The sequence below is a fragment of the Myripristis murdjan genome, chromosome 8 (assembly GCF_902150065.1).
Source record: "Myripristis murdjan chromosome 8, fMyrMur1.1, whole genome shotgun sequence".
Taxonomy (NCBI): domain Eukaryota; kingdom Metazoa; phylum Chordata; class Actinopteri; order Holocentriformes; family Holocentridae; genus Myripristis; species Myripristis murdjan.
Genome location: NC_043987.1, coordinates 17937670 through 17965215, shown reverse-complemented (window position 1 = coordinate 17965215; position 27546 = coordinate 17937670). Strand labels below are relative to the sequence as shown.

At 44.7% G+C, this 27546-nt stretch overlaps 2 protein-coding genes across 2 annotated transcripts in view; one reads left to right on the top strand and one right to left on the bottom strand.

Moving 5' to 3' along the window:
* Positions 1 to 11135, bottom strand: part of glis2b (GLIS family zinc finger 2b) — a 30439-nt gene extending 19304 nt beyond the window's left edge. The window contains exon 1 of the mRNA XM_030057902.1: positions 10264 to 11135. The gene's annotated coding sequence lies outside the window, so the exon portion shown is untranslated. The remainder of the gene's footprint in view (positions 1 to 10263) is intronic.
* Positions 11136 to 15629: 4494 nt separating this feature from the next.
* Positions 15630 to 27413, top strand: tfap4 (transcription factor AP-4 (activating enhancer binding protein 4)). Its single transcript, XM_030058451.1, has 7 exons — positions 15630 to 15978; positions 19302 to 19467; positions 19673 to 19771; positions 19950 to 20120; positions 20326 to 20472; positions 22384 to 22551; positions 24078 to 27413. Exons 1-7 carry the CDS (start codon positions 15890 to 15892, stop codon positions 24234 to 24236), a joined length of 999 nt encoding a protein of 332 aa, XP_029914311.1. The 5' UTR covers positions 15630 to 15889; the 3' UTR covers positions 24237 to 27413.
* Positions 27414 to 27546: the final 133 nt, after the last annotated feature.

Here is a 27546-nt window from a genome sequence, read left to right as displayed (position 1 = left end):
CTCGAGGTGGAAACATCATTAGCAATTATCATGTTTGGCACAAGAGCCATCACTCAAGCGATTTTGACACAACAAAGGGGAAAAAGACGGGGGAAGGTATGGGAGGGGAGAGTGCAAGGGAGTAGCAGCACGTTGGCATAAGGCTAGGAAACTTCCCCCAAGCCGCAGTCGGTTTCTTAAGACTCCCTAGAAACTACGATATGACATGTACAGTGCGTGTTTGCGAGAGTGCACGTGCACGAACATGTGTTTTGAGGAACGAGCGCATTTTTCTCCCACCCGCTCCCATTCAAAAGTGACTATCAGAATCTGATACACCATTCTCAATAATCCGTGAAGGCTTTTTTTTATGAAGCAGAACTGTCTTAATCTAGCCCATAATATCACTATCAATAAAGCACTCAGTGGTAAACAGATAATCCCCCCGGAGACGATGACTAAGTGTGCATAAGCGGTAAGCCTACTCAACACTACCGCTTAGGGCACTTCGCACAACAGCACTGTAGGCTTTGAAGAGTGGTGAGTAATCTTACAATAACGTGGGGCATTTCACAACACGGCAGTTTCACATCGCAGCAAAGCGCGGCAGGAAACGGTGAGCGCAGCAGGAGGCGGACCACCATCAGCGAGGAGAGCAGAGGAGAACAGAAGAAAAGAGAGACTGTGTTTATCTGTGCACTCCGAAGATATGACAGACATCTACCCTGGCCTACTTTGACCTCCCACTAACTCTGCTGGGCCTCTCTACCTCCTGCAGTCTCCTAAATGCGTTCCCTTGCTCTGCTCCAGCCCTTCGCTCCCCCCTCGCTCGTGTTTTCTCTGCTTTATTCCCACATAACCAAGAACTTGCGAGATCTCCTCCACTCCTATTCTCATTTCGCTTCCCCTTGGCTGCCTGACGCTCTGTCCCCATCATCTGTCATCATTCCCCCTTCTTCCCCTTCATCCGCCCCTCTCACTTCTCCCTCTGTGCAGCCCCCCCACCCCCCTTTCTCTCTCTCTCTCTCTCTCTTTCAGTCCATTCCTGTGGCCTCTCTCCACAGGCAGTGATGCAATCCTCCGACTCCTGCGCGCAATCACAGGGTCTGGAGTCGGCTCGCCAGCCAAGCAGGGGCGTCACCGCACCACGCTCGGTAAGGAAAGCAACAGGAGAGGAAAGAAGGGAGGTGGGAAGAGAAAAAGAAAAAGGAGGAATGGAGCCAGCGAGGGGAGGGAGGCAAAATAAAGTCTGAGGCTGTCAGGGCTGGTGGTGGGTGATAGAGAAAAAGTCCCGTGATAAAAGTTAACAGCTCGGTTTTACAGCCTGTGCAAATTCACAACCCATTTTTTCCACTTGGAGTAAACATGTTTTGGGTTTTTTTTTTTTTTTTTCGTGCATTGTAGATGTGTGGTAGAGTGGGGGGAATGGGTACACTTCATTTGACACTATTTTAAGCTCTCTTTGAGGTTGGCGGAGGAACTTATCTTGAATAGCTCCTATTCTGCTGGATCAAACAGAAGATCTGTTCAGAATCTCTGCAGCATTCCCTCGAGGGTCCCCCCGTCAGCCCTCTAACCAGCTGTATCTGGTTTTGTTGGGGTTGCTGGATGCTGGTGGTGTTTCGGAAGTGACAGTCCTATGCGACTCCCACTCTAACACTGTCATCCCGCTGCCTGACTCACTCGCACAGCATTCTCCCAAAGGCTGGGTGGGCAGCAGACAACACTATTAATATTTGCCGAGGCACAACTATGTCAGATCTGGCAGGTTAACGTTCTCTCTGGGGGTCTACACTTTTCCAAAGGAACTCCCTTCCCTCTGTATTTCCTTCCTGGGGCAGTGCAGATGAAGTCTGTGTGTATTGTGTGCATAATGGACGTGCCGAGGTATGCCAGGGTCTTTTCACTGTGGGGCAGCGTACGTACAAAAAGAGCGATTTTATCCAACCCAATGGACTTAAGCAGAGATGGAAAGTGAGATTATAGTGCTTTGAATGGTTTAGTTTAAAGGGATCCCTTGAGATGGTTAGGCATGGACTTGTGCGCACGCACACACACACACACACTCCTGCCCTGCTGGCTTTGCAGAGGCAGACCTCCCCTGAAGGCAAGACAACAGAAGCGAGCACAAGGTCAGGTTAGGAATGCGAGGGACTGGCACCTGCCTAAAGCTTTAAATACCAGGTCGTGCAAGCAAACACACACACACACACAACAGGTTAGCCATTCCCTAAACCCAGGTGAGCCTCATGGGAAATGGTTTAAACCCAAAACTTATCACACAGGTGTTCACTAAACAGCTTGAGAGTGTACTTCAGCGTATCACCGAATGAGCTGCGGAGCTTAAGAGTTCCTTTCAAGACATCACTGGGTGCACAAGGCAGCTGTGGTTGAGCTCCACAGGAGATGGTGTCTGTTATGTTCCCTCACTGGTGAAAATCAAGCGCCAGCTCTAAGCCACTGGGTAGGAGGGAACGGGACGAGGTCCAGTACTCTCTCCCTCTCTCCATCCTTCCCTCGCTCTCTCCCACGCAGTTAACAGCAAGCTGAGGGCAGAATTAATAGGGGTGACTAGCGTATGGAAACTGTGGTACGATAAGCAGCAAACCCGCGCTGTATTTCAGCACCAGTTGCCGGTGCTGCGATGTGGTCGACTAGCCTCCCAGTGACAAGATGAAGGATTGGAGGGAGGGAGGGAGGGAGGAGGGCTGGTTGGAGGAGGTTGCAGATTGAACCAGCACACAGTAGCTTAACAGTGTTTTTGGTGGGGGGGAAACATGATGCTGGAGGTTCTGCTGATTTATTTTATTATATAACATGTACGCAAGTGCTCACTTGCACGTGCATTAAGTACAGCCATAAAAGTACACACACGGACACATGCACAGACACACACATGCTGGTGCGCAGCAGGCTGGCTGGCTGGCTGTCTTGCGGAGTTCAGACCAGTTCAGAGCGCTGTGGTACCGCTCCAGCTTTGGGAGGGGCGCGGCCTGTCTCGCAGTCATTTCCTGGATCGGGATATTATGGCACCACACGCATGAGAAACAAACCCCTTTGCCTTTACGCGCTGACCCCAGCCACTTTCATTCGCCTGCAACTCAATAAGCCAAAGCGCATAGTGAACTCCCTGGGAAGCGAGCCTTCTTATTCAATAGCCGGGGTAATACGATCCGAACAACAGCTTTATGCAACGCGGCCTCTGGGAGGCTGGGGGCAAGGGGGTTTGGGGTGGAGAGGGGTGGAGGGGGGGGTGGTGGGGGTGGAAGGGGTTTGTGCGGTGTTGCTGAGGCCTATCAGACACGTCAGAGGTGCGTAATGTTTCCACTTCGAGTCGTTTCTCGCCCCAGAATTCCTGGACGGCCGCACCCTGTCCCTGGGGAAGGCTGGGTGACACCTGTGCACCAGCCATGCTGCACGCCACTGAGCCAAGAGAGGGGGCCACATGGAGCCAGATGTGCTGCAGGAACTCTGGCCAGCAAGTATCTCTGGTGATGTGCATTTCTTAGCATGCAAGGATACACACACACTTTATATGCATATATATGTGTGTGTGTGTGTGTGTGTGTGTGTGTGTGTGTGTGTGTGCGTGTGTGTGTGCGTGCGCATGTAAGCGTTTATGTATGGAGGGGGAGGAACAGGGCAGGGGCTCAGCTCCCAAAACCAAAGCATACTGAACGGGGAAGAAAACAGGAAGAGGGAGAAACACAAAACAGCAGAGAGCAATTAGTAGGAGAAGTGACGTGATACGTGTGTGTGTGTGTGTGTGTGTGTGTGTGTGTGTGTGGGTGGGGTCACAGAGCCAAACAGAGCAGCAGGGGGATCAAGGAGTTCCTGCATCTTTAAATATGGGCGCGTCCCCCCATGATGCCTACTGTACCTCCATTTCAGCCCCTGTGCCTGCCTGCCAGTGACACACACACACACACACACACACACACACACACACACACACACACACACACGTGTGCACACAAAGCTTGTGTTGTCTTTGCGGCTTGTGTGGCTGTGCCAACTTAACTGCAGCACTGTGTTCTCTCTCCTCTCCTCACATGGGGCGCCCACTTTTTCTGAATAAGACCCCCCACCCCCTCCGAGGCTGGCAATAAGACAAGGTCAACATGACAGTCCTTTTTTTCTCTCCCCTCTTTCTCTCCCTTTATCTCTCCCCCCCTCCTTTTCTCTCCTCAGTGTTTTAGCTCAGCTGAGCAACAAGCTCCACCCTAAAGCTTTCATCTTTTGCTGCTTCCATCCAAGGGAAAGAGAGAGGGGAAGGCAGAAAAGAGAGACAGATGCAGAGGGACAGATGGAGGGAGACAGAGAGAGAGAGATGGCGAGAGATAGAGATGAGCATAATGACGTAAAATGGAGTAGCACTAAACTCTTGATTCAAATTTGTTGGCATGTCCGATTTGCGTGCAATCTGTTGAAAACCATCAGAAAAAAAAAACAGCTCTGCAAGATAGATTCTTCATATATTTGACAAAATAGAGTGGTAAAAGCAAGGTCTAATAAATGTGCAATGGAGTATTTTATCGACAGCCTTGAGAAGAATGAACCTTGGAGGGGATCTCAATTAGTGTTGAAGGTCAGGGCAAGACTCGTGCCCTTACACACTCATCTGCCCCGAATCAATACTGACATTTAGAATCAATTAAGGAATAGCTCTGACTGACAAAACCATTGATTGAGACCTGAACAAGCAAGCAACAAGGATGTTTAGAGGCAGTTAGACTCGGTAAAAGAGAGATGGGTTGTGTTAAGATGGTGCAACATGGCCATGGTAAGTCAATTATCACAACTTTTAGAGACCAAGAGAAACCTTGCAGAGTAATTGCTATTTCATGGAGGCATCTAATGCCATAATAAGAGTTTATTTCATAAAATGTGACCTCAACGGTATAAGACATTTTCAAATTACATAAGGCTCCCTCTTAAGAAGAAAGCAGTTACGGTACATATGAATTAAATTACTGCTGGCAACATTTCCACAACACCACAGAGAAGGTAAACAGCTACAGGCCAAACTTTTCTCTCTCTCTCTCTCTCTCTCTCTCTCTCTCACACACACACACACACACACACACACACACTCTCTCCCTCTTTTTCTCTCTCTTTCTCTCTGCATGTATAAGATGGAGAACGTCTTATATAATGTAAGCGCTGGTTATGAAGCTAGGGGCTCATGGAAAGTGGGAGAGGAAAATGCAAGGGAGGGAGGGAAAGAGGGAACAGAAGTTAAAAGCAAGGCGATGGGGTCCCAGGGAGTCGGGGATGGAGGGAGGGAGGGGTGAAGGGGCAAAGTCTGGAAGCTAGCTGACAGGACTGGATATGCCCAGACAGAGAGCCAGGCCCAGGCCCAGACTTGAGAGCCTCATTTGAGTCTCAGAAATGCCTCAGCCCACTCTCTCCCTCATCCCCTTCTCTTAAAAAAAAAAAAAAAACTCACCATCATTCCCTAGCCATTTCTCTCCACCCTGCATGTTATTCCTCTACTTACAAGCAGCCCTCCCCCCACCCCCCACCCCGTCTCCTCCCTTTCTCGCTCTTCAAACAAGCAAACACACACGTACGGACATACTTCAGTCATACTGAACTGGTACAGTGCTATTGTGGGTACAACAGAGAATCCAGGGTGTTGGCCAAGCAAGTAAATAATAATACAAACCAGCTGTGTCTCTGCTTTAACTGTAGCACTGTGCGCATATTACTGTACAACTCACAGCTTCCTGAACGCAGCTCCCAGATATCTTAAAGTGTCCAGCAATGTCCACGTTTACTATCACTTGGGAGTTAAACATTAAATATGGTAGAAGCTAGCCTAAAATGGACTTTGTGAAAACAAGCTCTCCTCTATGCCCTTCGACAGCTCCTTTGCATTGCTGTTTTCCTTTCATTTTTTGGCTTTGCTCCCGTATTCTTTCTTTAACTTTTCCTCATCAAGAGTGCCCTGCCCCAGACGTGGTCTGTGTATTGTCTGGGGGGCTCTGCAAGCTGAAATTTTCTCATGCTAGAAACACTGAGCAGAAGGAGTAATAACGAGAAAGAGAAAGGGTGAGGGAGAGAGAAAAGGTAGGGTGGGGTAGCTGGAGTGAGGCACTGAGTTGTCTGTGTTTATTTTGGAAATGCAGGCCTGCAGACTCACAGCACAGGAACTGACCCCTACACTTCGCCATGGCAGATCCTCGCCCAGAAGAGTGAGAGTCTTGCTCTCGTCTGGGATGTCCCAAGCAGGTGATTTGAACAGGGGTAGACCATATACCCCCAAGGGGGCGGTTTAACCCACGCCGGGGACCGGGGAATGGTCTGTTCCAGGAGGAAACAGTGAGGCCGTGAGGTGATTAGTGGTTACAGTTTAACTGGAGAAAAATGCATGGTCCATGAGCCCAGCCAGCCAGAGAGCAAGGCGGAATGCACTGGTCTCTTTCAGCTTGTATGTTAGTGTGAGTCAGACTTCTCCGGGCTCTGTATCCACTCCTCTATACGGGACCAGGAGTCTGGCCATCACCCCACACAGACACATCACACTGCAGCTCTCCAAACTATGAATGTGTCACCTCAATTGCTCCACACATGGCAACTATTAGCGATAAGACATTTGGTGGAAAAAATGTAAGAGTCTGGCCTGTAATGATATCGTCACATAGAGCTGAGAGGATCATTTACTGTATTCAAGCTTAACCGTGAGGTTTAATTATTAATCAAGCTCTATTTCCAGATTGCAGCTTTTTTGTGGAGTCCCCATTGAGGAGGCTCATATTCCGGATGATACAGGGCCAGTAAGGGCACAGGGAAAATAGTTTACATATGGTGCCAGCTACTCTGATTTTCACTTGAGCAAACTATAGCAAGCATTACAATTCAACACACCAGTTCATTTTCCCAGGGCTGGCTGTTCAGTGACCAAATATTCACAGGCATCTCCAGACTGGAATTAGGAATAACAGGTGGTTAGGGAACCTAAATGATTTTATTCTGCTGGTATTGTAGCTCACGCAAACTATAGCTGATGAAGGATTAATTGCTGACACATGCACAAATGTTGTGATTCAATACCTTTTGTCAGACACATAAAGATCCTTTTTTAACGGGATTTAAAAGGCCTCATCAAAATCCCACCATGGGCAGCATATTATACGCTGCATCCTCTCTCCAGGCAACCCCACTGAGGGGACACATGGCTGCCTCTGGTATGACAGATCTCCTCTGACATTTACAACTGTATTCAGCCCCACAAAGGTCAAGAGCTGGGATGTGCAACTCCATTCAACATGTCAGAGAAATACCACACAAATATAGCAGTCACATTTTGTCTATGGAGCATTCACAGAACAGTTCACTGGTTTAACGTTAATAGCGAAGACGCTCTCGTCTGTAAGTGTAACCAGAGAAATCTGAATCTTGGACTACAATTAAGTGGCTCTTATCCTCACGAAGATAAATGCTAGCGTGTATCAGATGCCTTGTCTCCACGGCATGCTGCCCTATTCACTGACCACTGTAATCCTCCCCCCTGCTGCTGAGTTGCCTTTCAGTTTGACCGTAATCCCCAGCAGCTATGGCACCCCACTGTGATATTAATTCAAACACTCACACTGGCTCTCCCAGCGCAGTCTGTGCCACTTACACTCCATCCACTAAACACTGGCTGTACAAGTCCTTCTTTAGCATTTCTCCCCCCCCAGTAGCAAAGATATTTCAGCAGCGCCACAACCACTGACAACACTTTGAAAAAAAAAAAAAAAAGAACTTGTTTGCCTTAGATTTCACATGAGAGCGCAGGACGTGCACATTCTTGGACATTTCTTTGCGGCCTCATACTTCGCCATGTCTAATTGAGAATCAATCAAACACACCTCTTGATTTCAGATGTGGTACTACTCTTTTATTAGCCGGGTCCAAAACATTAAGTACCCGCGTACTGTGGGTTCCCTCTAGCCCTCCACCACATGCCTCGTGGTTGCTCTCTGACGCAGGAATATGCCATTAGGGTCCACCTTTTCCACCATAAAGCAGCTGCCTTTCCCTCACATGGCTTGAGGACCTCAGGGGTATGATGTCACACAGTTGCGGCGCAGGGCTGGTTCACAACACACAGGAAAATGCTGAGGGGAAAGCGAGGGGGGTGTTCTCAAGTTCACCGAGGGGCATCCTGTAAACCCGAATCTCGCCCGTTTGATTTCTATTTCAGAAGCTGTTACGTTGGAAAATCTTTATGGAATCATCGCACAGCCAGTTGTGCACTAATTACTGGAGCAGATGAAGACTGCCCAGTCGTGGGAGAGAGCTGGTTGGTGTCAAACCTGTAGCTCAAACCAGGAATGTACCAACGCTGAGTGCAAACTGCTGCTCCCAGCAGCTGTCCAAGTATCTACATCTGGCTAAGCATGAAGCATGAGAATATGTGCAGCAAAGCCGGCTGCCTACACACAAACACACACACACACACATCCTGACTGTGTGAGGGTAGAATGCCACCACAGGGATGCACAGCTGGACCCCAGTGGACATCTGGCCTCACGGCGAAGCTGACAGCCTTTGGAGTGCAGAGACTAAGTGCTGTATGAGCGAGAGAGGCATTGCCCAAACAACCAGTGCGCTGGTGGTGATGGATGCCTCTTCATCTGGCCCAAATCTTTTTCTGTCTGATGGATGTTATGGTTGACCTATGGGTGAACCGAACATCAGCTGATTGGATAAACAAAGCAGTGCGCTGTGGAAGTGATGAGCACCTGGAACATGGCGGAGCTCACGGTTCAGAGAGGGGTTATGGATTAAATAGCAGAGGCCTGGATGAGGGAGGGAAAGAAGGGAGAGTCAAAGTCCTCCTCCTACAGAGTAGTTAGTAAGCCTGCGCCTCCTCTCTCACTGTTCCTCTTCCCCACATACTTTGAGAGAGGTCCAGTGGGCCCACCGCCAGGCCTCCTCCAGTCTCATATGCTCACTATCTAAGTGACACACACACACAAGATTTCTCTCATACGCCTCTACATTATACAGTTTATACAGTGCCCTCAACACCTTGAAAATATCCAACCGTCATACTTGGTCTCAAAATATAACTACAGCCCCCTTTAGTGTGCCTCGGTTTTGTATTGTGGCCTAATGCTTTTTAATGATCAGTCCTTATTCCACTCTACAACAGGGCTTGTTAGGTCTGCCTTGGCAGGGCTCAGCTCTTTCCCCTGGCGTCGTCTAGGACAATGGGCCCATGGGAGGCAGCCAATGGGGAGAGGCTCCATCCCAAACCCGGTCCCAATGTGCACACAATTAAGCTTAGGGACAGTGGAATTGCTTAATTGGAGGAAAATAGCTCTTTATCTAGGCCCCTGCCTGTGCTCATCATTGCCCCCTGCACTATATGCTTGGCCTCAGCTAACTTTGAATTTGTTTAAATGGCATGGATAAAATGGCAAGGCAAAGATATTACCACCAGGCAATGCAATTAACAGTTCAAATCTTGACTTACAAGCATAATAGGTTAACAGCACTGAAAGACCTCTAAGTAACTATTAGTGAGCTGTGAAATACTGAACTCTATCTAATGTGATCAGGGATGTTGTCGAGGGTGAACACACTAAAATTCAGTTCATCAATCAGAATGACATGAAATCATTGTAGCATCCTACTGATGTAAGTTGTTTTAAGACAGTCTTTCAGGAGGAAAATCTGAAAATACTTGATTTTTACACTGGTGGATTTGAGCTGGACTGCAGGTCATAGTTTACCCAGCTTTTTATTTACCACTACATCACTGGGTATAAATAACACCAGGCTGTAGACGTTGAACTCTTTGTCTGATGTTGTGACAGAACATCAGGGAGCTCAGTGCAAAGCCTGCAGCTTGCACAACAGCTGGCTGGGCTGCTTTGTACGCCCCTATATAGGACAGGATTTGTGATACTGCTCTAAAAATGTCTCTCGGGGGAGACGACTGCGAGTTTTTCCGGGGATGCAGACACGCGGAAAGGTCGCTTCCATGTTGAAATGGGTATTGACATGGTGTCTGCGTAAATTGTACAAACGCCGGTGGGGGCACGTCCGCCACGGCCGGTGACCGGCCTTGGATATGACAGTCTGGTGGAGTCCTGGCTGTGGGATGACGGCGCACCGCTGGAGACTCGGAAAATAGGTCACTGCCCTGGTTGAACTCGTACCATTTTTCAACATTGCAGCAATTCATTGGGATATAGGCTACGTGGACGCATTTGACATTCGTGACAATATAGACACAGACAGGAGGGAGTGAGATGCAAGGGAGGGTTGCTCCAGGGTAAGGCTTACCTTACAGGAAAAATGCCGTGGATATGGCCGAGATATCTCCGACTTCTTCCCCCCTTTTTCCCGACGCAAACTTCGCACGCAAAGTCCTTTGGCTTGAAACTGCGTCGGTGTCAAATGACTCCTCGTCAATTTGTTGCTTTATCTTCGATAAGACTGAAATACAGAGCTGACACGTCTTGAGAAAACACAACTAGGTATCTGGAGAGGCGGTCCGTTCCCAGACCATTGTCAGTATTATTTCTAAGCATGGAAAAGAAAACATAAGCTTGATTGCAGCGTTTATGACAGCTCTTCTAAAAGAAGACGAACCTATGAAATGACAGCCTTGTCTGTTGGGGTGGGATGATATTTCATAAATGTTATCATGCCACCAGAAACCCGTCAAAAAAGTGTAAACACCTAAATCCGTAGTCTTAACTGTTCCCGCTGAGAAAAACGAAGACCACTGGTTATGTTGTGCATCAAAAACGCATTGTTGATTTCTTCTTAGATTCAAAGTGCATCGCTTAATGGCAACGCTGGTCAAGTGGGGGTTTCCTATGGGTGGTCGGCGGTCCTCCTGGGGGGTAGGAGGGCAGTTCAGACCAGAGGGATGTCACGAAGTGGTGGGTATGGTAGGGCGGGTTGACGGCAGGGTGGTGGTGGGGTTGAGGGGGGATCCGTCTCCTTCTTCTTCGGTGCTTTTCCAGATGCCGAGGTCGTTGGGGATGTCTTTTTTTATTTTTATTTTTTTATTTTTTCAGTTTTTTTTTTTAAGCTGGATCCCCTTGTCTCTTGTCTTTTTCCTCTGAGCACTCGAGGAGACGCTGAGTGTTACGGTGGTCTCCCCCACGACCGTCTGAAGCGCACAGCCAGCCGCCCGGAGCCCAGCCAGCCCGTCAGGACCAGCCCAGAGTCTGCCAGCTCAGCGCATGCTTGCTGCTCCGCCCATCCACCATGGGCAGTCCCCGGCTCCTCTCCAAACTCTCTCTCTCTCTCTCTCTCTCTCTCTCTCTCTCTCTCTCTCTCTCTCTCTCTCTCTCTCTGTCCTCATGGACATCTGCCTCCACCCTCCTCCTTCAACAGGCCATCATGAGGTGTTGAACTGTCTGCTGCTGAACTATCTGTACCTGACACGTTCTCTCTCTCTCTCTCTCTCTCTCTCTCTCTCTCTCTCTCTCTCTCTCTCTCTCTCTCTAAAGTTTTTTTTGTCCATCTCTGTCCTGTCTCACACACTCTCCCTTCAACAGGCCAGCATAAAATACAGTCTTGCTACACAAAACAATGATAATTCTACTTGATGTAACATAAATCAGTTCCATCTTCAGAAAAAAATCTACTTCATCCTTACAAAATCTGCCTTCACTTATAACACTTAGACACTAACCACTTATAAAGGTTTATTCCAGTCTAAAGAGGTGGACACACTCTTACCTCCCATATGTTTAGCCTATCATTTACCATCTCTAACTTTCTCTTTCAAACCACCATTGAACTATTTGCTGTGATACTGACACTTTTGTCCTCCCTCATTACTCCTTCATTACTGTATTCATTACCAATTCCCCCTCAGGGATCAAGAAAGTATTTCTGATTCTGATGTGCCCTTTTATTACAAATGAGCTACTTTGTACTTCTTTATTTGGACAACCTCACTGTATCCTGTTTCCCACATCAGCACTGCAATATTACTGAAATTACAAGATATGGTTTGTTTTGAGGAGGAAAATAAAGCTGATAAGGCCCATTTGTTGAATAATTAAGAAAGGACACAAACCATTTTTCCCCAAACATGGTGGATTATGTTTTTAAAGAACTTAAGATCTGTGTATCTGTGGGTGGGGAAAAAAATCAGATCATAGGATTCCCCACTGTGGGACTAATAAAGGAATATCTTATCTTATCTTATCTTATCAAAGAAAGTAATACAGGAATAATTCAATGTAATCAGACTGCATTACTGAATTTGAGTGTCACAATAGATTCATTATATAATTAAAATCAAGCATCAGCCAGGCCTGGGAACGTATGGCACTATAGCAACACCTCACTGAGTACAAGTGTAATATTGAATTTTTTTTTCCATTATAAGGGAGGGCAAAGATTATGAAAAACTGCCAGAAATTTATTTAAGATCCATAAAGAAACCCCATCACATCAGGATCATCATCCAGAATCAATGTTCCCTCTGAAACCTGGGCAAACTGTCTCATAATTTATCATAATGGTTAAATAATACCTCCTCAGTCACTGATCAAGCTTAACTGAATCCATTTCAGTCTGAAAGGTACCACAGATTTAGTGAATTCACATCCTCATTAAAATTCCATAAAAGTAATCAAAAATCTGTGATGCCTTATTTTTTGAAAGTAATCTTCACAATGGCCTACTGTTTTTTTTTTTTTTTTTTTTTTTTTAATAACTCACAGTTCAGCTTATGTGTGCTGTAACTGTATTCATATATATATTCAAATAAAATCCTGCCTGCATTTTAAAGCTCCACAGTAAATAACAGTACTGTAGCCTTAGTAATGCTTCAGACTTGCAGGCTGCAAACCTGCAGGCTCTTATGTTATGGCTGTCAACAACATTGTTTATGAACGTAAATCATGTTCTCTCAAAGCTTGCAGGCAGAAGGCCACGAGAATTGGAAAATGTGAATCCATAGAATATTTGCCTGCATTTATGTAACCAAATGAATTTCATAAATATAGCAGCACTTTGTGAAGTAGCATGAATTTTTGCTCATGAGCCATTAAAGAAATCTCAAAACTTACAATATATGTGACTGGATTATTTGCCAAACAACTGAAATTGCATGAAGATTATAAATCATTTCTGGTAAGTGATGTGTTTACAGGCTATTATAGGATTTTTCAATGACAGATAAAACAAAGGCCTTACGGGTAGATCAAAATCATCATATATCTGCCATTCAGTGTATGTCCACTGGCTTGTGATAATGGGCTGCTAAACTGTACACCATAAATCAGCAGCCCCTTCACTTATTTCACCACCAGAGGGCAACAGATTGAGAAAGCAGGACTCCTCAGAGAGATTTTATTAATTTGTTTTAAAAAAAAATATACCCCCCAACCCGAATTATTCTGTCCAAAAGAGCAATCATTTGGTGCTCATCAGCCTACCTAATTTTCAAAATCAATTTCCCACTGGCACCTAAATTGGCATTTGTGTTGAAGATTTCTCTTGAGGCTCTACAAATTACAAATTAACAATGACATGGTCTTCAATGACAAGGACACATGTAGTGATTAAATAGGACCATTTAAATAATTCACAATAAAACAAAGCTTTTAATCCATGATTTTTTTTTTTTTTTTTTTTGTGAAGGTTTAAATTATTTCCTGTTCACCGACACATTTGGCAAAATTACCTCCTCTATGCATGTGGTATTGCATATAATAATTAGCCAGAGCTTAAAAACTCATTTGGATTTGACTTTTTGCTTTTGTTCTTTGTTATATGCCAAACACTGAACCATGTTTGTTTAAAAAAAAAAAAATTATGAGTAAGAAAATAATCATATCACACATTACTAATGCTAAACATTAAACGGCAAAATAAGAAAAAAATACATACTGCTAAAATGAATAAATAAATACATAAGAATTTTCTGCTTCTCAACACAGCTCCTCACCACCTTATTCATTAGGGTCATTCTCCGGATTATCAGCATCACCATGGTGCAGGAGATACAGGCTCCATTCATCTTCAGAGGCTTTATAATCACCTTTAACCATAATTGTTATCTTTTCCATCGACATAATTGTTGCCATCTAGCTTATTTATTTGTTGGTATGTACCTATTGCTGCCATTTCATTTAACCTATTTATTTTTAGGGATGTGTGCTGTTGTAAGGCCGGAGCTTGTATGAATTCCCTTTGGATTTGAGCAGCCTTTTGTGGGGCAACATTTACCATTTTACATAAATCAGTCAGTTGAGTATGTTTACATGCGCATAACATTTATTACAAATAAAGGACATTAAAATTATATGTAACGCACTGAAATGACAGCTTTCTTGTGCATTTGTTGTTTTGCACGACAGGCCACACATTTAGTCCTTCATCTGTTTGGGAAATAAATCAGTTTGGTACTCAGTTCTGACTGGCTGGAACAGGTTCCGATGTAAAATAAACGCACCCTTGTGGCGCGTGACTATTAATTAAAAAATATAATAATAATAATGCGCCACATGACAATCGCCACGCACAGCTGTTGTTCCGTGTCCTTTTAACTACCCACTTGAAGTACGTCTTGAGAACTAGATTGCCACGCGGAAGATTATTCTAATTAGTGCTGTGTAAAAATAGAAGATTGTAAACATTTGCATTGTTTCCGCTGCGTGTCTCTGGAAATTCTTAGTAAAGCACGACCTCACGTAACTTATTTCTCGTCCAAAAACGTGGCTGTTGCGTAAGAGCCGCGGGGTGTTACTACATACAACAGCTGGCACAAGTTGCGAGCTTCAACAACATCAGGGAGGCTGGTTACCTCGCCTAAAACACATGAAAGCTGCGTGGACTTCACATTTCCGGGTGCAAGAGCGCTCGCTTCTCCCATTTTGTGGCTGCGACGCGCTCGCCTAGCCCACACCAAGCAGGCTGGAGTGGCGATTAGGTAACCCATTCTCCACCTACTACTACTCTTACACCCAAAATGGTGTACACATTCAGCTGTTTCCATGTCAGTCGCTCCTCAGCCTCGGTAGCCGTCCCACCAAACCAAACCCCTCCCCGGTTTGTCGCTGTTTTCGCCAGGCTGCCAACTCGTCAGCTGATCCCTCTTGTTCGCTTATCGCAGCGGCTGGACGGAGTAAACGCCCCTATAGTACTCCCGCTTGTTATTATTTAATACGGGCTGCCTAAGGTGTCAAATGCCGAGTAAAATCAGGATAGACATTTAGGTTATTTAACTGTGTACCTTTTATTGGTACATTTTTATATGTAATACATTCATAACAGATGTTGTAGTAAGAGAAGTTACATCAAAAATATAAATTAGTGCTTTTTTTTTTTTTTTTTTTCAAGTGGCGGTGGTTTACCCGATCACGCACGTTTTTACTCACCGCTACGTCGCTGGTTATTTAGCTGTAAATAATAAGCGGCGGTGTGTTATTGTAATTCTTATGAACCAGCTAATTTCTACCACTTCCCCATGTGTGTTTCTCGTGGCGTATTTACGCTAAATAGTCCTTTGTTTACATGCAGTCCCCCGTCTCTGCGGAAGGAGGCCTTTTGGTAGTGCTGTGTGATTCCTACCAGCTGTTTCCCGCCTTGAAAGCCATCCGATCAGCTGCGCACACACACACACACACACACACGTCCATGCAGAGGGAGAGAGGGGGGAGAGAGAGAGAGAGAGAGAGAGAGAGAGAGAGAGAGAGAGAGAGAGAGAGAGAGAGAGAGCCACACACAACGAGGGAACCCCATCAGCTGGAAGTCGAGTAACATTACAACTCTCAGCAGCCAGCAACTATAGTGCAGACAAGGATTTCACATCTTTATTGTCTGAGAATTTACTACGTGTCGGATTACGGGATTTTGATCCCCCTCAACTTCATCATTTTCTTTTATTCCACGCCAAGATTTTTTTTTTCTGGGGACCAAAACTGGAGAGGCAAGCATGGAGTATTTCATGGTACCAGCTCAGAAGGTGCCCTCCTTGCAACATTTTAGGAAAACGGAGAAAGAAGTGATTGGCGGTCTTTGTAGGTGTGTACATGCACTCTTTATTTTGCTTCATATATTACGCTGTATTGTAAGTCATCTGTTTTGAGTACGCACTTAGCGACGGCGCTGAGGCAACATGCTTGATTTGATCTGTTATTGTGTACACGACCCACTCACGGGGAGCTGGGGATATTAATAGCCATTAAAGACCTCGTTTATATTGTATTTAGGGAAGAGGGGCATCCAGCTGAGAGCCCAGTATTACACTTGGGATGTTTTTTCGTGTATTTGACTGCGAAATCGATACATTTTGTGGCTAACAAACATAAACCACGTGGTTCTGTGCACACCACGCTGCTACTCTGGTTCAGAGCGCATCCCTGGTCTATTTATTCTCCCTAAATTATCCCCCCGTGTCGCATATACATGCTGTGATTTGCATTAGAATAGAAAAGGTGCAAACGAGCGCAGTTACCGCGCCGTGAGAGGGTTTATTTTCACACAACACCGCAGAGGTTACTGTTGGCTGATTTTTCGCTCCCAGCGATCCGAAGTTATTGTGGGTAGTGCGGCCATGCTTGTGGCTTGAGCTAAAAAGTGATGAGGGGGTCTGGCGTTGCCTTGCTGTTTGTGGCACACCGTTTCCCTCAACCCATAGTGGGAAGACGCATTTTGTTGTCAAAATCGCCCTCATTCGACGTGGCGATGGTTTTACAGGAATTTCTACGTGTCTCGGGCACGCTGTCGACTCATTTCCACTGCGTCTTTTTATCCCGCACCTCTGCCATGCTGCCGCATTGTTGTAATGGCGGAGGACACGATAAGTCTGGTGCGAGCACGGTGCTGTTGAGGCCCTGCGATAACGGGGGAGAGTTGCGACTGTTGAAATAATTATTTCCTCATATCAATTCGTTAAAGGGACATTTCGCAGTCGTGACGGAGGGAAATTAATAGTGGTCAGATTAATAAGGGGGGTGTGTTTGCCGCGGAAGGCCCGTCGATGCGTCTGTAACCCTGTTTGGAGAGGAAGGCGGAGAAATCTGCCGCGCGCAGGGCGAACTGGGAAATGTAGTTCTTTTAATGTTCCCCTCATGGTGGTCTGTGGAGAATTCCTCCACTCAGGGAAAATGTGCCTCCGGACCCATGGTGACTTAAAAGACTAGTGAACTTGGGAACCGTGCTGAAAGTGTAGACTTGTTATACAGGCGCTATGAACACGTTATAATGACCATATCGGTATTAAATAAGTGCACTTAAATTTATTCTAATGTAGAAATTATTTCATGTTAAGTTGTTTGGTAATGGGCCACAAACTAAAATAAATAAAACAAGATGCACAAGCAGAGCAGAATAGGAGTAAAACATAAAATGATTAAACATCTGTTCCAAGGGTACCGTGACCGTGTGTGAAAGCATATTCATAACTCACACAGTAGTCTGATATTTACACCACGGCTTGTTGTTTGAAGCAACCTGACCCACTCTCTCTCTGGTACCCAGGCTGTTATTCTGTAGTGGTTGTGATTGTGTGATATGGCAAGTGGAGCGGGCCCAGTCAGTGATGTTTTGGCAGTGGATGTGTTTGTTGGATGTGCCACTGCAATGTTGGAAAATGTGCATGTGCGCACACACACACACACACACACACACACACACACACACACACACACACACACACACACACACACACAGTCCTCTAATCATCAGTGTCTGCACAATTGTTCCCTATGTTTGCAGTGAGGCAGCTGAGTCAGTAGAGATAAGAGCTTTGCTAGAGAGGATCCCAGAGATACCGAGGTGTGATACAGAGGAAGTTAGAGGATGTCGTTCAAAATTTCCCGTCAGCTGAACTTTGTAGTCCTGCGTACTGGATGTTCACCACGAGTTTAGGGTGGATATTATCACTGGATAGGGCACTGCTGGAATCACAGTTGTGAAATATTGCACTGGAGTTACCTGCACATTTAAATAAAAGTAACTTTTTTTAGTGAGCTGCAGCGTGCACACATTCATAGAAGTTGATTTATGAGGTGCAGGAGTGAGAGGCAGCATCATGACACAGAGACACGAGTCCGCCTACTGGAATAACACTCCCAGTGATGTATTTAGTTTGTTATTACATCAACATTTTCACTCAGTTGGGTCTTCATCAGGATCGTGGTAGGTGCTTTGTTATTATCCATAGTTCAGTCCTGTTTTTGCTTCCCCCTATTCAAGAGGTCAGGATACAGGGTCAGAGCAGTGTCCCTCCCTGTAGTTGGTTGGGATTCTGTGTCTGCTCAAGAGCACTTCATCGGGGTAGATGTGTGTCAGCTCAGGGGCTTGAACACAGTGCCTGCAGTTGGAGATCAGACTCCAACTTTTACATTACCCTGGTGACCTTTACCTAACATCAAACACTCAGAATGCCTTTGATCCTGTAGGCTAGTTTCAGGAACATGCATTCATGCATTTTCCTTATTCCTGCCATTAACTGTCAAGGCATAGATACCATGATTTTAATACTGTGATATTTCCAGCAAAGCCACAGTGGAGTTTGATAGCAGAAGATTGTTCAGCTATCCAAAACATCACTAGTAAACTTCAAGTTTTTGAGTCAGTCCCTCAGATTCAAAGAGTAAGGCCTTCTTTCAAGACATACCATGTTACATCAACACTCAACAGTTATACAGGGAGAAAACTATCACTGAAAAGGCAGAGATGAGCCTGCCAGTTTCTTCACTGACAAGTCTCATGACTGTAATGTAATACTACCGCAAGATGTTGCATTTTGAGTAAAGGGGATGGCTGCAGTCATTGACACACTGGCTAGCTTTATTTATATCTCCATACATCAGTGTTTGATTAAAAGCAAGAAGTTCACACCCATTCTCTGGGGGCTGTCTAGAGCTATTCTGGGAAATGCAGGAAATCCGTAATTGAAGTAGAAATAGGTAAGCTAGGTTGAGGGGAAACTGCTACAACCAAAGGTAAATTTGTAATAGCCTACGTGATCACCAAATAACCTCTAAGATGCGATGAACATCACAAATGAATAATATCTAACGGTACAAGAGGATGCGTTTTCATATGAATATCTAAAGAAGATGCAATATATAGTTTAATGTTTAATGAATAACTCATTGCCCTTTCAGTTCATGAGTTTTTTGTATTTTTGCTGTGTGTACAAAGGATCTGGAACCCCCTGCAGTTAATTTTCAGTCCCACTTTAGCACCTTCTAGTTTTAGCGTTAGGGCAAAGTTCATTTAAGGGTAGCAGTTAATCTCTGGTTTATTATTATCATTATTATTATTTTATTATTGTTATTGAAGACCCTGGGCGTCTTTTCACTCAGTGTGACTGCTGTTTCTTGTCTTCCCCCCAGTCTGGCCAACATTCCCCTGACTCCAGAAACAGCCCGGGACCAGGAGAGGCGGATCCGCCGGGAGATCGCCAACAGCAATGAGCGGCGGCGCATGCAGAGCATCAATGCCGGATTCCAGTCACTCAAAACACTCATCCCACACAGCGACGGAGAGAAGCTCAGCAAGGTGGGTCACAGGCAGAGCTGTGGAATGGGCAGTTTGGATTTTGCTGGTGCTCGTCATTCCTCTATACTTAGAAATGTTGCCCCCTTTTGTTGTCATATTTTTTTGGGTTAAGAAGAGATGATGAAAAAGAGCCGTAAGACTATGTACACAAGTCTGATTTCACTCTAATAGCAGAGATGTAACATTCCTCTCCTGTTCTCCACAGGCTGCCATCCTGCAACAGACGGCAGAGTACATCTTCACTTTGGAGCAGGAGAAGACGCGGTTACTGCAGCAGAACAATCAGCTCAAACGCTTCATACAAGTAAAGCATCACAACACAAAGCCTCAAACTGTGAACAAAGTCATTATTATGCTGTTTTTCCCAGTAATGCCCATTTCATAGTCTTTAAGAGAGCAATTCATCTGTTAACGGCCCAAATCTGCTTGTGTTTTTTTTTGTTTTTTTTTTTCCCTTCCAATGCCCCCTGTGCTCGCCCCAGGAGTTCAGTGGTTCCTCTCCAAAGAGGAGGCGTGCAGAGGAGAAGGATGAAGGGATCGGCTCACCAGACATCCTGGAGGAAGAGAAGACAGAGGACTTGCGGAGGGAAATGATTGAGTTGAGGCAGCAGCTGGAGAAAGAACGCTCAGTCAGGATGATGCTCGAGGAGCAGGTGAGCAGAACGCCCAGAAGCGTAATTAGAATTAGTCACGCCATCATCTTTTCTTTCTCAATTGCTGGTATTACTTGGTGTTTTGCAAGCAACAATCGAAGATCAGAGAATTTCTGAAAATGCCCATACACAAACCCAGCGACTTTTATTGTTTTAAAATTGACTTGCTAATCCACAGTTTCATCTTGCACTGTGTGTGTACCAGATGCGTTCCTTGGATGCCCAGCTGTACCCAGAGAAGCTGAAGGTGATCGCCCAGCAGGTCCAGGAGCAGCAGGCACAGACACAGAGTCTAATCCGTCTGCAGCACGAGCAGCTGGAGCGAGACCTGACTCCAGCTCGCAGCCCACAGGTTGGACTGGGAGGGAAATTCTGCGCATATGTCTATGACTTCCTCATTGGTGGCAATCCTTTGAAAATTATGCAAATATGCAAAAGATTTTTCACAGCTGGCTAATCTTGATATTTCTGTCCATAATGGCCCAGGTAAATCACATGTAGAGTTTATGGAAATAAACTGGCAGAGTACTTTCTGTCAAGAGTAGTTGTGAAATGCTAGATATAATTTGGCATTAGACCACATTAATGTGATGAAGTTTTATATCTTAAGTATTTGATCAAATGATGATCACAACAGTAGCATCAGCTGAGGGTCTGTGAGAGGGACATCGTAGATCTTGGCGTTCTAGCTTTTTGGTGACATGAGTAATTTCCTTAGTTAAGCTAAGATGCCTTTTCACAGTTTTAAATTCCTTATAATTTGTTTTAATTACTTGGGCTTTTTATTTGCGTCACAACCAAAAATCACCCATTATTTATGGAGGACAACCTGGGTATAGAAATTAGAATTATTTTCTAATGCTGCTTGTCCTATCTGATACAGTTTGGATCTATACCAGTGCGTCTGCACAGTTTGGCCTGGATTTTGTTGTGCCATAAATTTTATATCACAGTTTCTCAATGCCAGTCTGCAGACTGATGCTGTGAGGTTTTTGTCGTGGTCTGCTAACATCAGACAGACAGCTGGCGATGGGCAGGTTCACAGACAGTTGCAGAGTTTTTTGAACAAGCACAGAAGCCCATTGCGTTTTTGCCAAGCCGATTCCATTTTCAGCCCCATATCTTACTGAGCTCCAGTGTTTATTTTATACTCATAGTCCAAAACAAGTTAGCTGACGAGCACCAGATTTTCCTCCTCAGTGTCACAGTCCTATATATTCAGCTGTATGTCTCCAGCAGACACTTTAATGTCCTATTTTGTTCAAGTCAAATTGAAGTTTATTGCATTTTAGACACACGCTTGCATAGACTCGTCTTCCAGTATGCTGTAGTTGGCACGCTGACAGTCACACAGTTTGTTCAGAGAATCTCCCCCATACTTAGAGTTACAGCTGTCAACAGCTAAGACACATTCATGGTTTAGTCAATGGGCAGCTCACACATCACTTTGCACTGCGCCTGTCTGCTGCCCCGACAGCCCTGGCATCCTGTTTCAGCCGGCTAACCCCTAACTGAACCTGATGCCAAATCAATCGGCTTGTGCTCTCTGCCCATCAAGGCAGCCTGTAGCAGGCAGTGAAAAAGATGATTGATAAAGTGTAGATAAAGCCTGGTTTCCAGACCCCATGAATCATGTCGTAATCCAATAGTGTCTGGCCATGTTTTTATCAGTGTTTGTCTCACCTATGGGCCAAGACCATTGGTCATTGTTAAACCACTTTTAGTAGGTTAACTGATCAGGCGTCACCACAAGAAATATATCGATGCTGGAACATTTCTCGAGAACAGAAGAAATCGCCAAATGCTGTCAGTAACATTGCAACTCTTGCTCTCTTTCAGCAAGGCCGCTGCCATGTTTGTTTACTTCTCACCGCGCACTGTGAAGGCGTTTTCAGAGAATTTGTTGACCGTTCAGTCAGGCATCTTGCACAGATTCCGGTCAAATCTGCCCTCTGGGAATGACAGCAGTTCCAGACCTCAGGAATCGCCAAGTAATTAAAAAAAATGTAGCCGTTGTGACTCATGAGGGCTGGATCTATGCTACTGCAGATGGGCTCTGTGTCACAGCTGGTGACACCCAGGAGTGTGTCTGTGTGTGAGCTTGTACACAGGCTCATGTGTAACACATAGTGTAACATAGTGTAATTGTTTTTTATGAACTTAAATGCCCTAAAGTCACATGTTAGTGCGATAACATGATGACAAAATAACGTCTTATGTTAGAGTTAAACATGAGCATACTCTAATTTCACTTTCCTTTCAGGTGATGGCCCCTGCCACTCCCCCTGCACCCACCCACCATGCCACAGTCATCGTCCCTGCACCAGCCCAGCCTCCCCAGCCCCATCACGTCACCGTGGTAACCATGGGCCCAACCTCAGTTATCAATACAGTGTCCACATCTCGACAGAACCTGGACACCATTGTTCAGGTAAGACACAGAGTGCACTGTTGACAGTGAACCATTGTATTAACTAGAGTTTGAAGGTTAACATCCAAATGGTAAGGAGGAAATGCAGCATGAGGCTTAGACAAACTGGTGCCCCAAAAATATGTAGTTAATTTTTTTAGAGCCGATAATTGAATATTTGTAATCAAGGACACCAGTAACGAGTGACGTCTGGCTAAGAAATGCATTATACCCATCAATAGTTCAAGCAGCAGCACCACATCCAAGATACAAGTTACAGCAAGGACACTGTATACTTGTTATAGCAAATGCTGTACAACAGCACTGTTTCAAATCCACGATTCCTTGTCCAATAAGCAAAAATGGGAAACAGAAAAGTGAATTCTTAGCTACATTTGCCATTAGCTGCTCCTTTCTTTAAAACCAAGTGACACTGTGTCATTTGAACATCATCTGGCCAGCGTGTCCCCAGTTTCTTCACTTGTTCCTCCAAAGACTTGTCCACTTGTTTTTCTTGTGATTATTTGGTGCTGTTGCTGCACTAGCTTCCATCAAAATTTAAATCAATCTGTTCTAAGGTTTTTTTTTAAACAATAATTTATTGTAAAAGAAAGGGAGGGCTCAGCCCTGTTAGTCCATTCATACCAGCCGTCCCTGCCAATAGATAGGCCAATATTCATTTGCAGTAACTTGAATTAACTATATAGTTTGTAAAAACTTACCAAAACAATTATTACAAACATTTGACAGAGAATTTAAATAAGAAAAAATAAATACCTGAAAATTTGCAAAAACCTATTTTAAGAAATACAATTAAGCTTCAGTTATAATTATTAAAATTATACATTTGAATGTCAGAAAGTAACTCCTCTGTCCTTCAGGCAAGTAAGTAATGGCAACATGTGACAACTTAGTGTTTTTGTCTTTCTGTAAAACAAAAAAGGGAAAAGGGAAAATGGAAATGAAACTTGTAACCATATTTTCATTACCCTACTCTCTCACTTTTGTTCCACTGTCCACTTTTAGATGAAGAGATGGCGTCTGAGTGTTTTTCATATCGGCCATCATCTAAATCAAAATTACAATACTGACGGTTAAAAAATTGCCCTGATATTTAGCCGAGACCAATAATCAATCAATGCCCAGTTCATGGTACCTAAATTGAAACAGCCACCAGTGGGTATTCATTGGCGGAGCTCAAATCACCTGAAATGTACACAGAAGCTCTTCCACAGTGCCCTGGGGCAAAGAATTTTTTAGGAATTATTTCCTGCTGACAGCAATCTGAATCTATCCACCTGTGTGTTCATAGTTCTTCTAGGCGGGTGACAGGGAACATCACAGTAATCAGGAAACCTCGCCATATTACACTGAATCTATCAGGGTGGACAGACTGCATCAGGGTTATGTGAGAAAATATCGGTCACTTTTTTTTTGTTTTGGGTTTTTTTTTTCCCCAAAGCGGCTGGCAAAACAGTTGTCACATCTTAACACTAGAGGGTGCTGTCGTTACTCATGTCACCTATCTCCATGCCATCTCTCTCCAGGCAATCCAGCACATAGAGGGCACCCAGGGGAAGGGGTGTGCTGGTGAGGAGGAGCAGCGGAGGGCAGTCATCGTCACCTCGGGGCGTGTTCTCTCCGACGCGGCAGGCTCGGACACAGCCTCAAACAGCGATGGGCCTGACGACTGTTCACTGCCCTGAACTTGTCCCTGATGTCTCTTTCTCACACACTGCACACAAACACACACACTCACACACACATACATGTACACACCCATATGCAGACAGGGGTATGGGAGGCACATAAACCCACAGCACTCGTATCAAATGGACAATATTAGGGTTGGTAGACAGATTGAAGCACTCTTTTGTTTTTTCACACACTCTTAAATGTTGTACCATGATAGGCAGCCTAAATAGGTTTACAATTAGACACTCATAAACACAGTCTCTCTTCCTGTCTTTTCTCTGCTTTCCTCTAGCCCACTGCCCTCTCACAGGCACACACATGCCCACTCATTCATCTTTAGAAAGGTTTTAGAGTGACAACTTCACTGACGTATCTATAAATGCATAAGTCCTAAGCTCCTCAGTAGTCCCCCCCCCTCCCTTTCCCTTTTCCATCCGGGATACTACTGCTTCAGATGCCTGCAAACATCTCCATTAACCAATGGGGCTTCTCTCTTTTTAATTACTCTGAAGCCATGTGATTGATCCCGTGAAACAGGAGAGAAAGTCGATAAAGAGCCCAGCGGCGGGGTGTCCTCCACTGCCCCACACCAGAGATTTCCCTTTCTTATGAACATCATTTAAAACTCCTTCCTCCTGTACCATCTGAACTGCTTGGAGAGACACTGTGAGCTTACAAGACTGTGTCAAATCAAAGATCCACTCCTTCTGGCTTCTGAATGAAAGAAAAAATGACCTTTTACTTTGAGTATGAAGTCTCCTGTTTTTATGTTGCGTTCCTCATGGGCACCCTCAGCTAGCGAGTCAACGTGATTGTAGTGAAACCAAACAAACAAACAAAAGGAAGCAACACTGACGAGAAATCTAAAAGCTGTTTTCATGGCTGACTTGTGCTCATGGGAAATGAAGCTAAGCTTGGGAGGAGAGAGTGCACTTACTGTTTCCAAAATCTGTTCTTTTTTTGTGTGTGTGTTGCCATTTTTTACTGGGCTGGGTTCCCAGTATTCCCACTTATGTATTTGGCATGTTCCCCCTTCTTGCTCATGGCCTGACAAAAATCGGTGCTTTGACATTTCTTGACATCCTCCCCCCTTTTCATGTTTTAGTTCCTGGCTTGTTGAATAAGCTACTCCATGGTCACACTCGAGTGATTTCGACCGGGGAGACGTGTGTGTTTGTGTGTCCCTCTGTGCATTTTAAATCCACAGGGCTTAAAGGGTGGCCCAGACTCTGGCAGTCTGCAACAGCACCACCCCTACCTTGGTATTGAGGCACATTCACGTGCGCACAGCACTCACATACGCAATTACGACTGACATCCAATCATTTGTTTGCTCTATCTCAAGGGTTGGTTCTATTTAGCCCTTATGTTGTAGTCTTGTCCAAATGTTGGGACATTTGTCAAAGCATATACTGAAGTATGCTTCCAAGAGGAAAATCTTGAAACGCCCATTGAAGTAGTTTGAATGTGCAATGGGGGTGACTGGTTCGATCACACCATGCACACATGCTCTATGCATTTCCTTAACATGCATTTTTCTGTCCCTTTTGCGCTTTTTGTCTCACACCAGATGAGTACCATGCAGTTTACGTATTTCTGCTTGATTGTTTTCAAAAGTATCCTTCCCCTGGAACTGTGCGCTGTTGATTGGCAGACAGATATTAAGAAATGTAGCGGGGAGAGAGAGGCAGCAGCTTGCCTTACTTACAGCCCGTGGGTGTAGAGAGGCACTGTGAGGCCAGCCTTAACACAGCCCTGAGGTTTGAGATAACCTGAACACTTGATCTAAGCCTTTCGAATGGGCATTGGAATCCCTCTTCTACTCTGTGTTCTGTCATCTCTACTACAAAACACGCTTGTACCGGACTTTGGCCTCAACATATTTGATTCAGTTGAGGTATCTTTGTTTTATTTTGTCTGACAGATTCAAATATGAAAGGGTCACTGGCGTTCTAATTAAAAACAAGCACTTCTCATGTTTTTTTTCCCCCCCAAGTGTACAAATGTATCCGACCACTGACTGCTGGTCGGATTTAGATTGGAAACAGTTTTTGCCCGCCAAGTGCACTGTGCCAGATTGTGGATGAGATTTCCACAATCAATGTAGACATTCCAGAAAATGAGTTGATAATTGAACATCTGTTTTCTGCATTTTTTTTTTTTTTCATATTTGTTAACCTTTCGCGAGTTAACCTGTCATAATTGGGGAACTAGTTTTGGCACTACTGAACATTATTGATTCAGTAGCACATTCATTGTTAGCTTGCCCTTGTCATCCTGTTTGCATAGATGGAGCTTTGAACTGCTGGACAGATAATGTGTTCATTTGAACACATCGCTTATCCATCATGATATATTTGATGTTATATATTTGAGTCACCCTTTAAAAAAAAAAACATTGATGTTACTGCACTGAATCGAGTGGCTTATCTGTCGATTGAAATCACCAATCGTTTTCCCAGTATGTACTTGGCATCAGGATAGGAGGGGATTCCTAGATATTGGAAAGACAGTGCGGTTTGTGTGCTCGGTTGTATTTGTAGAGCCGATGCTCTATCCTCTGAATATGTGCGTTTGGACATTTTCTACTGGAGCCAAGCACTATTTTAGTTCCATTTCTGTTTGCTGTCTGTTCTGTGTGTTATAGGATACATTATGTGGACATATCAGATTGTCAGATGAGGGGGGTGGTCAGGGATCATTAAATGGGGTCAAGATTACAAAGCACTTACTGTACCATAATGGAGTTCGCCTCTTTGTTTTTGTAAAAAGGGGCTCCTCCTCAGCTGAAGCTCTTGAGGTTATGAGTCAAAACCGCACAGCTGTGTATTTCCCTTTCCCTCCATGTCCATTCCCCCTCCATCTTGTTCTGTCGTCAGCCCCCTTCCCTTATTTCATTCTTTATACTCGTCTTTCTGTGTCAGCAACTCTTGTCTTGTCTTCCCTCTCCTTTCACAACTCCTTCCTTCCGCCTCCTTTTATCTGTTCTCTTTCATCCTTTTATCTGTTCTCGTTCATCGTTTTATTCCTTTTTTTTGTTAGACCTGTCAGTTCATAAGGTCATCAACAAGCTACTTTTTGTTTTTGTTTTGTTGCTTTTTTTTTTTTAAGAGAAATGTTTTGGGGATAAAGAGGCTTGTGCCTTTGTAAAGACAGAATAATAAAGTTTGTACTTTGTTTTTTACAAATTGTGCCTTGTGTGTGTTTTTTCTTCAAAAGGAGTTTATTTTATTTTATTCTATGCATTATGAGGTCAAACCTCTGTAGAGCTGGACAAGTTATTATAATACCAATGACGACATCACCAAGAGAGTTTGTCTC